This window comes from Balaenoptera acutorostrata, chromosome 5 (assembly GCF_949987535.1).
Source record: "Balaenoptera acutorostrata chromosome 5, mBalAcu1.1, whole genome shotgun sequence".
NCBI classification, from domain to species: domain Eukaryota; kingdom Metazoa; phylum Chordata; class Mammalia; order Artiodactyla; family Balaenopteridae; genus Balaenoptera; species Balaenoptera acutorostrata.
This window is the reverse complement of record NC_080068.1, coordinates 68,390,520-68,403,295: the sequence shown is the minus strand read 5'-3', so window position 1 is coordinate 68,403,295 and position 12,776 is coordinate 68,390,520. Positions and strand designations below refer to the sequence as shown.

The window sequence follows — 12,776 nt, the reverse complement described above, 5'->3', positions numbered from 1 at the left end:
CATATGATTTTGGCGTTTCTGCCCATGTTGTAATGGAAAGTATCTCACCAGACTGAACGTGAAAAAGACACTTTACTTGCAATTACAGAGCCAGCCCAGAGAAAGGGTACTACTCTGTCCCTAAACATGATTGTGAACCATTTATTAATTTGAATAAAAGGCTATGCTTTTAAAATATTAAACTCCATAAGTGCTAATTTGCTAAGTTGATTAGGGAGCATGTTGATATATCAGCTTCAGCTCCAGAAAGCAATTAGTAGGGATGTTTGGAGCTTATTGTTGTATGTAATCAGATTTTTAAAATCCATTCATCAATTTCCAAGAATATAACTGTGTAACTGGAAAGACTTGAGGCCGTGAAACCTGAATCTGGCTTTGTACTGTTTCAGGAGTGGGTTGGGATGGGATGAACAGTAAGAGACAAAGAGAAAAGTAATTTCTTTAGGGGCTGGGAGTAGGATTTGGACACAAGACTTCGGGGTGGCCCCAAGCTGGTTTTGAGTTGGAGCTCTGTCACTTAACTTTCAAATGCACCCCACTTTAACTCTGCCTGCATTTTCTCTTCCGAGAAACATAGCCTTTAACTCCCAAGGCTGTGGAGGGAGAAAGGCCATATATTTTGCAGATGTGCTTGGCACAGTGTTTGCACTTGATTAAATGTTAATGTCTCATCAATTTCTTAAATCATCCTCTGTAACAACCCAGGTGGGGTTCTTTGAGTCTAATAATTCTTACACTTCATGAATTTGAAGCTGTGTCCTATTATAGGACATAAAACTATATTGAGCAAACTGGACTATAGAAAACTCAGGAGAACTTTAGTATTTTGTACATGATGATACGGAGAGAAATCAGTGGAAATATTCTGGTCTGTGGTGTTTGAATATTTTGCATTGTGTGATATCTTTGAATTTATGACCTTGAGTACCTGAAAATTTAACGTAACATTCAGACAAAACATTTATTTCCTCAAAATTAATCTAAATTAGCTTAAAGAATGGCAGGGGTGTACCATTTATGATTCCGGTATTAGAACAAGGTGGTGTTCTCATTTCATTTGGATGATTTTTGATTTTCACCTGAAAAATATTTTTTCCATTGATACAGAGGACAGTTTGACTCCATTTTTTTATTCTGAATCTGTAGGAAACTAAAGGAGAGTTAAATACTCTAATGTCAACCTCATGTGGGCCATCAATATATTTAACCAAACAGTGCCAAAGACAATGGCACTGTTTGGGTAAATGATAATATAAAATGCTATAACTAATTTTCAAATTTTGAAAAATAAATAGAATATTAAAGCTCTTCCATAATTCCACTAACTTGATATAACCATTTTTAGGATTTGGTATATGGTTATATTTTTATATGCAACAGGATTTTAACTATACATACAATTTTATGTTCTCTCTCTTTCTCACTTAAAGTACGTGGAGACTTTAGGCTGTGCTACAGTAAAGAGACCAGCCTTGGCATCTTACAGACCTGTAGTCACATGTAGGCTCTGCTTTGGGTAGCCAGCTATATGGCTTTCCAGGACTTGATTTCTTTTTCATCTATAGTTAAGGGTTACAAGCGTTCTCTTTCAGTATTGTTATAAGTTAAATGTTTGTCATAATTATTAAATAAAGTGTATGCTAAAGAACTTAAGGCAGTTCTTGGCACATAATAAGCATTCCATAAATGGACGCTATAAATATGATATTGGCAGTTATTTTATGATGGTCTTTTTCAAGCTCTTCCTTGTATTATTATTATTATTATTATTATTATTATATAATTTCTAAGGGCTGCTTTATTTACTTAACCAGTTCTCTATTTTCTCATTTTTAAAATTATTATGACTAGTGTAAATAGCACTTCTTTTTGCACGTAGCCATCTACCTCACTAAGGAGAGTTCTTGGATTAAATTGAAAAATAGATAATTTTTAAAAATCTATAATGCTAAATGCTTTCCAAAAGAGTTGTGCCCATTTACAAAGTGTAATTCAGTGTGCTACTTTAATTACACTTGCAAAATTATTGAGTTTATTTCAGATTAGTTTTGCTATTTTTCCATAGAGTGGATATACATTATTTTTTAACAGCTTTATTGAAGTTTTGCTATTTTTAATATGTGAAAAGGGACACCTTATTTAAATTAGTAGTTTATTTTTCCTTCTATATTTTCATGTCCTCTTTTTCCTATTACCTTAATTTTCCTATATGTAGATATTTTTTGAAAATGTTTATGTATTCAGATTTGTCTTTTATGATTTTTATTTCTTTGGTTGCTTCTAAAAAGCCTAGAAAACTCCCCTCGCCCTCCCCTCCACAAAGTTTGATAGAAGTAAATTCTGTTGTTTAGTTAAAAATATGGTTTAATTATTAAAATGCTGTCCTTGATTCATTTGTGATATATATGATAAGATCTAAGTTTATTTTTCTCTAAATACTAAATGACATTCTTGCAACATTTTTATTAAATATTGGGGCTCTCTTCCCCTTCTTGATTTATGACATCTTCTTATCACATATACAATTATATTGGATCTGGGTATGGGCTAACTATTTAGTCCAAATACTTTTTAGCCTAATAAACATCAGGACTGGTAGTTCTAGAAGATTTATAAGATGGTGATAGATGTTTAACAGACTTGCTTAAGAGACAGAGATAAGAGAATAAACATTTCCAACATGTGTCGTGTCCTTTCTCACTTTATGACCGTGATTCTCCAAGAGCAAAATAAAATGTAAAATGGCTAGTCAAAATTCTTACTTGTCATTGCCAATTAATACTGGAAATCAGTCAATATCTTTATAATCCAAAGATGAAGTTTTGTTATTTGTCAAGATTTTGGGGATAACAGTTTCTTTCTGTCTCATTCTGCTGTGATTAGATAAAGGATTCATTAATATCTTCCCTATGATGAATACAACAGTATTTGTAAACGATGGCGAGAATGTGGATCTGGTTGTTGAGTATGAGGCATATCCCAAACCTGAACACCGACAGTGGATATATATGAACAGAACTTCCACTGACAAGTGGGAAGATTACCCCAAGTCTGAGAATGAAAGTAACATCAGGTAAGAAAAGGGCCTTGTTTGGGGAATTACACGTTCCCCCCACCCCATCCCCTTGGCTTACCGGATCCTATTTCTGTGACCCGTCAATGTATGAGAGGACAGCTGATACAGAAGGAAGTTTGGGGCTGCTTCCTGAGTCGTCATTTCATTTTGCTGTGTGTTTAGAGCACACAGAAAAGTCCATGCGTCAGTTTTCTTGTTTGTAAATTGGAGGATAGTTCTCTCCTAGAGTTCTGAGGATAGTTCAAAGCAGTGACTAGCATATACTAGGGACACATTAAATAATTCTCTTCGGAGAAAGAGAAATGTTAGTGCCTTTAATCATTTTTTTAATACTGTAAGAAAACTAAGAATCATTAAGCATCTTTGGGCCAGGCGGTGAACCCAAGTTTCTTTTATATCAGACCTCTTGCTCTCTTTTTTTTTTTTAATTTTTACTTACTTATTTATTTATTTGTTTATGGCTGTGTTGGGTCTTCGTTGCACGCGGGCTTTCTCTAGTTGCGGTGAGCAGGGGCTACTTTTTGTTGCGGTGCATGGGCTTCTCATTGTTGTGGCTTCTCTTATTGAGGAGCACGGGCTCTAGGTGCACGGGCTTCAATAGTTGTGTCACATGGGCTCCATAGTAGTGGCTCACGGGCTGTAGAGTGCAGGTGCAGTAGTTGTGGTGCACGGGCTTAGTTGCTCTGCGACATGTGGGATCTTCCTGGACCAGGGCTCGAACCCGTGTCCCCTGCATTGGCAGGTGGATTCTTAACCACTGCACCACCAGGGAAGCCCCAGACCTCTCATTTGATCCTCAAAACACTTATAATAAAAACAGTAGCAATAGTGACACTTCATGTAAGCTGTGTGTGCTTTTTTCCTGCCATGTGCTGTTCAAAGTCCTTCATGTACATTAACTCAATAATTTTGGTCCTCACAAATCCGATGAGGAGGCACTCTTACTTCCCTTCTTTCTATAGAAGAGGAATCTGAGACCTAGATGGGTTAATTTGACCAAGAGCCCACGGCTGATAAGAGGTAGGTGCCTAGATAGAGTTAGTATTTTTTCCTAGTCAGGAGCTCTTGGCTGTTGTAAGAGTGTGGATAAGAAAGGATGCTGTCCTGGGCCTCGGTCTAAGGGTGGGAGGGAAGAGGATGGATTGGGAGGTGTCCAGGCTTCCTCCTTAAAGGTGATCGAAGGGGTAGGAAAGAGGCAGGAGCTGAAGATGCTCTCAGGAGTCTGGTTGTGGCAGCCAGGTTGGATGGTAAGAGGCAATACTGTTCGAGGGGGAGGGGAGAGGGAGGGGGCAAAGGCAGTGAGCTCAGCTTGGGGTTTGTTGAATTTGAGGTTGACTGTGGGATCTTGAGCGGGGATGTTCAGGTAGAATGTATCGTAGGTCAGGTTCCCTGGATGCAGCGCCTGCGGGAGGGATTCCCAGGCAAGGTCTTCATTAAAGGAGAGAGAGCCGTGGCGGGGAGTTGGGGGGAACAGGGTAGAGAGGGGAGGGGAGAGAAGAAAGGGTGTGGGTGAGCCACAGTCCGGTCCCAGGGACACTCTGGATGGGGGTGGTGGTGGGACGTGAGCATAGGTCTGTAGAGGAAGAAGGCATAGGACAGGGAGGTCTGGACTAGAGGTCAGAATTTGAAAGTTGTGAGCAGACAGTAAGTAGTTCGGGGGAGCGTGGATTGCCGAGGGAGCACGTGCAGTGTGAGAGGAGAGACTGAACCAGCCACCGCGTGTCGAGTCGGTTGTGGGGGTCAAGGGGCGCCCAGGGCGCTCCATCCACGCTGGAACCCGTGTCAGTAATGCCCCCGATGGTGGTACTGCGTGCTCAGTTATCACAGCCATCTATGATGTCCTTGCTGTGAAACAGAAGGTCGAATAGCACATGCTGCAGAGGACACTGGGAAGAAGCAGCGGGGGTGGGTAGGAGGAAAGCCAGGAGACGGTGGTGTCACAAGAAGGAAGGTGAGGGCAGCGGTATTGACCTTGCTGTGTGACCCTGAAGCATCTGCATGGAGACACCTACATGGAGATGCCTGCCAGCCTGGCGTTTTGCCAGGCAGGTGCTGCTAAAGCAGGGCAGGTGAGTTCAGGGCACTGATGAGAGGGAGGTTGAACAGAGGACCAGGGCAGAGAAGGATGCGGCCGTGGGGACAGCTCAGGAAGAGGAAGAGGCTGCCATCTCTGTGAGGTTGCCTTTATGCCGAGAGAGCCTTTCCCCACTCTGTATTCTCACACGCCAGGCATCTGTTCCAAATGAAATATATGTGTGTGTTCGTGTTTGTTCATGTGGATCTTGTTAATACTGAATTAAGTGGGGCATATTTTTCCAAAATAAGCATGTATTTCCAGGTAGAAACTGATAAAGCCACACGCTCCGAGGCAGGCCGTCCACAGGTGACTGATGGGTTGTCCTTTCTTTGTAGATATGTAAGTGAACTTCATCTAACCAGATTAAAAGGGACCGAAGGAGGCACTTACACATTTCTCGTGTCCAATTCTGATGCGAATTCTTCCGTGACATTTAATGTTTACGTGAACAGTGAGTAGAACGAATGGCTCCTTATCTTTTTATTTTTTTATTCTTTTAAGTTGTGGCTAGTGTTTGTAACAGCTGCTGCACTGAGTTCATTGTGTACTGGGTCAATAACGTTTCATGATAATTTGACCTTAACAAAGACCTCGTGGTTTGGTGGTTGGAAGACTGTGTACAGAAACCAATTCCTTGTCCTACATTTCACTGACCACATGACCTTGTAGCTGGCACTCAGATGCTGGGTGCTGCCTTTGAAGTCAACAGAGGAGCCATAGAAGTTAAAAATAGCAAACAGTTTGAGGGAGAATGTATTCTTACTGATTGTTGAAATGGGGAGGCGGAGGTTGAATAGGAGCTAGATGATGGTATTAGGTGGGAAAGAAGTGCTGTCAAGCCCTGACAGTTTCTCGTTACAACGCTTTCTCTTTCAGGGTTGGGGTATTCTTTGTGTGAGATGAATGCAGTATCGATCAGCCCAGTGGGTCCCTACTGCGTATCGTGTGGAGACTGTGGGAGAAGGGAGCAGGTGGTTTGGGGTGGGAGGATGGCAGTGGACCTGGGAACCTGAACACCTGAGCCCTGTGTGGCCCACATCGCACAATGTCTTGGGGCAGCTTCTCTGCACAGAGTCTGATGCCTGGGGCTGTGCCCACCAGCTGGGACTTCTGCCAAGTGTAGGGCCTGCTCTTGGCTCTGCTCTGGGGCCACCTGCATGTCCCAGGAAGGGTGGCAGGTGCCTGCCACACCACACCAGCCAGGGGACCAGAGGCAGGAGGCCTCCAAAGACACGGAATCCCAAGGGACAGGCCCACAAAATGACCATCGGGAATTAGCCATCCTGGGCATGGCGGGGGGGGGGGTGGTGGGGAGGGCGTGAGGAGACAACCTGGAACAGTCCCTAGAGAACAGCTAGGTAACAGTTTGTGTGTGTTGGGCTGCAGGATGGGAGCCAATTCCCTGTCCTCCAGGAGCTTATCACTTGCTGCATAGAGTGATTTTCCATCGTTACTTCACTGATGCTGCCACTCACTAGCGTGGTGGCGAGCGTGATCCCTTTACAAATGAAGACAGGAAGCAGCTAGCAAGTGACACTCAAGACAGGTTTTTGATTGCTCATCTGGAGTCTTTTGTCAATTCCAGCATTTCCAAAATCGTATTTCCTGAACAAGGTGTTAACACGTATTTAGATAAAGAGCGTCACATCTGCATAAACATTTTTCTTAACTGGGGACCTTCTCAGCATCCTTCATATGCTAACGCGTATTTTGCCTGCCCAGGAGGAGGCATGGGAATGAGCATATATCTCACATTTGTATGACCACAGAACTCTCCTTTTCCAAGGGAAACATGTTAATTAACATCTCAGTTCCTGGGAACAGTTTTGATTATATGGTATCTCATTGGCCTGCAATTCAAATATCTCTAGATTAATTCAGATGTTCATCAGAAGAGTTTAGTGTATTACACATGGGCAAAACTACCTGCTTACCGTTCAAGTAATTGAAGAGATGATTGCAGGTAAATCAATATCCTTGCAAGCATCGTATCTGTACTGTCCATACAAAACTTTATTTAGGGTGTTCTAGGGCAGTGCTCCTCAAACTGTCTGTGGTAAAGGACCTTTTGTATTTTTAATTTCCAATTCCTTCTGGATCAATACTTCTTATAAAATACAGAAAGAACCAGTCACTAGGAAAGTGAGATGGAAAAGAACAAAGATATATAAAATCCAAGAATGGACTTTTTTATTATTAGATTCAACAGATACAATTAAGTCAAATTGCTCCTTCTAAATGCTTAGTCTCGGTTTCTATGCTTAGGTCCTGTGGACCAGTACCAGTAGATCATGGACATGGCCTACTCGACAGGCCTGACTTTGAGAAGCTTAGTAGTTGGGAATTTTATAAAATTGTGTCGTTTGCATTTCTCTTTCCCTGGCTTCAAGGTCCGGGGTGCATTAAGATCTGTCTCTTTTCCCCTTTTTCCTGCTTCCGTTTGCCAGTGTGTGTGGTCTGCCAGTCAGTCATGAGTCAGTGACCTTAGAAAGACATCTCTGAAGTCACCCTTACTTTTCTCAGGGTGACAAAATTGCTACCTTTTTACTTACCAGCCTAATTTGCCATCCGATAGGATCGGTGTTAATGACCTCTGCTGGTGAATTCACGGCTGTTTGAAACTAGAGAGGAAATGGCCTGAACTGTCCCAAATGATCCTTTCTTGGATTCCCTGTTAGTGCAGGAGGCCTTTTCTATTGTATATTCTGGGGCCCGGGTCGCAAACACCTCCCAGCACGTACTGAGCTCCTGCTTCACGGCACTGGGCACACGGATGAGGGTGTGTAGTGTCTGCCCTCGTAGGTTAAGCTCTTCAGGGAGTCTCTTCATTGATGTCAGTTTATTACAAACACTAAGCTGACTATAAAGGCATTTGTTTCACTTACCTAACACGCTGGATTTCTTGATCTCCAAATGCTTTGACAGAGGTAGCATTTTTGTGTGAATCTTTTATCTGTTTCTTATAAAGTATGTCCCAATTGCTCTTCACAGATATAGTTAGCTAATTTCTTTGTTAACTTTATTTTTTGGATTGAAAAAAAAATTCTAGTTGATGTATCATGGGGCAAGATTTTTTTTTTAATGTTAAATTTAAAATCAAAAGCTAAAAATAGTTTTAAAATTTAAACTTGGACCAGTTGTGTCTATTTTGACATACCATTTTAGCTGAGCCAAATACATATGTAGATCTGCTGCATGTTTTATTCTGTAAATAAGCTTAGCCCCAAGGGTGAAAGGAATTGTGCTCTGCAAAAACTAGAATGAATAAAAATCAGAATAATAAATGCATGCTATTAGTGTAGAAATTCAGGCTACTTTCACTCAGGACGGGGATGCATAATTGCTTAATAGATTCAGCTATGAGAAATGCTCAGGAAGATCCTTGATTTTGAATAGTTAAATGTTTGGTGGTTGAAGAATCCATTTGTTTTGAAAATTCCACATGTAGATTTGAGGATAGTGTGTGTGTGTGTGTGTGTGTTTGTGTTTTAATCACTTATGTGGGAGCCTTTAAGAGAAAAATATGTACATGTTAAACTTGAAAATGTTTTAATACTGTTTTTAACTTCTCTAACAAGCCATGATTTACATGGGTCTGGTAAGTAGGCTCACTGACATTAAAGGTGGTTTATAATGGCCAAAAAATGAAACAAAAAAATCAGTGATTCTTTGCATTGAACTTGCATTACTGTAGTTACTCTTGAATTGCTTATTGAAGATGTATACAGAAATCAGATTCTTAGTTCTAAAAAGAAGTTTGATATCTTCGGTGAAAATGGCCATTTGTTTCCCTTTCAGATCAAAATTGGGAGGAAAATAGAGTTCTAAGAACTATAAAACTACCCAAAAGTGCTTTCTTAATAGGCACTACTCTTTCCAAAATTCCTGCAAATGTTAGAAAAAGTGACATCACCAAGATTCTGTAGGTAGCCTGTGATAATGGATTAGAAACCTATGGTCTCTTTGGTAACGATAAATGTCATGCAGTAAAGGTTTTTATCAGATCCAGGACAAATAAAAGGCCAAACACGTATTTTAACCCTGATTTTCCACTTGGCTCCTCTCTCTCTCTCTCTCACACACACACACACACACACACACACACTCACAGACACATACCACATTTTCTTTACTCATTCATCCACTGAAAGAAATTTAGGTTGTTTCCATACCTCGGCTGTTGTGAATATTACTGCAGTGAACGTGGGAGTACTGATATCCTTCGAGATAATAGTTTTGTTTCCTTTGAATTTATACCCAGAAGTAGGATTGATGGATCACATGGTAGTTCTATTTTTAATTTCTCGAGAAACGTCCATACTGTTTTCCATAATGGTTATACCAATTTACGTTCCCACCAACAGGATACAAGAGTTCTCTTTCTCCACGTCGTCGCCAACACTTGTTTTCTTTTGTCTTTTCGATAATAGCCATGCCGTCAGGTATGAGGAGATATCTCATTATGGTTTTGATTGGCCAGTAACTTAAAATGACACTAGTAGCATTATAAAATGTTATCTGGTAGCATTTCCAGATCAGTATTATGAATTTAAAATTTGTAACAAATGATAATCCAGGAGCCATAAATAGATCCCTCCCCAATCTCAAAGGTCTATCCTTTAATGACAGACCTATCAGTTGAGTGAGAGTATGGTGGTACTCAGGTGGTGGTACAGGAAGGCCATCAGGACAAGTAAGGTCTAGAGAATGAAAGGGCTTGCCTTTCATCTTTGGGATTACACGGAACACACGTAATGTTAAGCTCGATTGGATATCCAAACAACTGCTGAACTCTACACCAAATTAATTCTCAGAATCACCGATTTCCCTCCATTTATGGCAGAGTGTTAACGGGGTTGAAACAATTTAAGGAAATGCTAAATAATGTATTATTTCTAAACCATGGCATCATATAATTAACATCCTGTCTGGTGTAGGCGATTATTTATAGATCATACAATATACCCAAACAGTCAAAGTAATAAATCATCCAGAACGAGGCTTCTTCATGGGAATGTTTCCCTTTGACCACATCTACAGAATCTGAGCTGCTTTTTATGTATTTTTTATTTTTGGTCATAGTTAAATCCAGTTATGGATAGCTAAACTATCCTTCTTCCAGGGAGAAGCCATCCTAAGTGCAACACTGTGCAAATAAAGCACATGTGCAACCCACTATTTGCCGTAGGTGAGGGTAGACTTAACAGGACAGCCGTGTAGCTAGATGGCTTTGGACAGTCTGCCAGCCAGCCAGCCAGCCATCTGGGTCATCCACCTGGCTGGAAGTTTCAGTGACTTTATCCAGGGTAAAATAATACCCGTGGTGGCCGTGCCAGTTTGGGGGTTTGGGGCACCTTTCCAGATCCTCATGAGTCAAGAGAACAAAGTTACTAGGACTTCGCCTTTTGGGAAGGTGGAAATGTTTTCCTACCTCTTAACCTGTTAGCCTTTCTATTTCCATTTTTTAAAGATGATAGGGCCTTCCAAACATTTGGGTGTCCAAACCATACTTGCGTTAGAGGCTAAAATTTTAAGACTTAACTGCTAACACACTTACCAAGTTTTACTTGAGAAGCTTTGTTGTTTAGTGTTTTTCTGTTTTTTCTTTTCTTTTTTCCTACTCGGTGGATTCTATTAGACCTACTCCTATACTAAATTACTGGAATTCTTCAACATTAAATAAAGCTAGTGCTAAATAGACCTCCTTTCTCTGATTTATTTACTTGCTTTTGAGAGTTTGCTGTAAGGCTACCACAGTAACCAGAATGTAGCCTGGTTTGTGCAAACATCTGTATACATGTGTTTTTAGATTAAAACGATTTTTTCTTATTATAAAAATGTTATGTGAAGGATAGGATAACTTGAAAATACAAATAGGCAAAAATAAGAATCAAACAAGTTTTTATTGTACCTTTTGAAGTTTATTTACATGTTATGGATTACCAGTGCTAATATATCTCTTATAGATATCTTTACAGACCATTTTTAAAACCTTTTTTTTTTCTTGTGGGGCGGGGGGAACAAGAATGAGGTTCTTTTGCTAACCTTGTGTGTTTTGGTGCTGAGCAGTGAATGCATTGTAAGCAACCTTCCATGCCATAATATTTCTTCTACAGTATTGCTTTGGTAATCTCATTGCATGGCTATTTCATAATTTCTTTAACCCGTATCTGATACCATTTTGAGACATTGTGGTGTGTGAGGGTGGGACTCTGAAATGATGTGACTGAGTTTTTAAAGAAAGCAACCAAATGGTTATTTAAAGTTTATAATTATCTTGTTTAATCTCAAATGAGCGACCTCAGCTAAGTGCCTGGAAGTTGATAAGGTTATCATCTGTCATCTTTCGTGCTCCTATGTCTCGAACATATGTCACGGAAGATACACTGTGCTGGCTTGCAGGACAGTTCCAAATTAAGGAATAATTTTCAGATCTTCTTAGTAGTTAATCTATGTAAAAATAGTTTCTTATCTTTCTACATTAATTTTTGTATAGGTAATTTGAGATACTTGACAGTATCTGAAGTCTGTTTTTATTTTCTTTTCCTGAACTTGAAATGAGTTTTTGTTCTTAAATTGCTTGGGAGTTATGAGTGTTGTTTTTGATGTGACACTTTAATATCTCCTTCTCCTTATGAAGAGGATCTCTGTGGATGCAAGAATTGCTATAGACATTTAAATTAGAAGAAAAAAGGAATATCATGGCAACCTACTTTAGAGTTTGATTCTCTTATATTTTGACAAAATTTAGGAAATGTGTTGGTATCATTTTTCTTTCATGTCTCATTAGAAAGTTGGTCTGGTGGGGTCTGTTGGTAATTTGGAGATCTGTTGAAATGCTGAACCAGTTGGAGGACAGGGTAACCCATCTAGATCGTTAGGCCCTTTTTTGGTGTGGTCTGGCCATTATTTCATGTTTATGGTGGAAAAGCAGGAGAAGAGGTTTAGGTTTGGAACCATGTAAGCTTCAGCTAGAATTGACCCTGGACTTGGGATTTACTTTTGTAAAAATAACATGAGTAGTCCCTTTCATATTAGTGGAACTTCTGCTCTATGGAAATTTCCTTCCCAGTTGAGCCACATGTGTTCTTACATCAAATTAGCCCCCTTCAGTTACAAATGTATACAGCGTCATCTATAATGTAGTGGAAATTTAAATTAATCCAAGAATAGGTACATAATCTTTTCATGGGCATTGTGTCAGTAACCCTTCTCTACCCCTTCTGAATTATGTGGCAAATTGAATTCACTACTCATACAGAGTAGAAAAATAGCACTTTATCACATGCCTGCACTCCTTGGCAGCAGGGAGGGTTGCATTGTGATATGTGTACACATCCCCCCTCCCTGTCTAGGTCACCCAGCGATGGTGCTCCTGTAAATTGGGCGCAGTGATTCTGGCTGAGGAAGGCTTTCTCCAAGTAGTTTCATCATTTTTTTTAAAGCTAACTTTCAGGATAGGGAGATCTTTTTTGATGGCTGTTTAGAATAAGGATTGGCAAACTATAGCCCTCTGGCCAGATTTGACAAATATCCTGTTTTTGAATGGCCCATAAGCTGAGAATTTCTTTCTTTCTTTCTTTGAGGTGGCCGGTGGGTGGTAGGAATGGTTGGGAAAAAAAA

General features: G+C 40.1%; 1 protein-coding gene across 3 annotated transcripts in view; it reads left to right on the top strand.

The window, feature by feature from the left end:
• Positions 1-12,776, top strand: part of KIT (KIT proto-oncogene, receptor tyrosine kinase) — an 86,901-nt gene that overhangs the window by 51,025 nt on the left and 23,100 nt on the right. For all 3 annotated transcript variants that reach the window (XM_007168427.2, XM_007168426.3, XM_007168424.2), the window contains exons 6-7: positions 2,884-3,073; positions 5,489-5,604. In XM_007168427.2, coding sequence (XP_007168489.2) covers positions 2,884-3,073; positions 5,489-5,604 — 306 coding nt within the window. The remainder of the gene's footprint in view (positions 1-2,883; positions 3,074-5,488; positions 5,605-12,776) is intronic.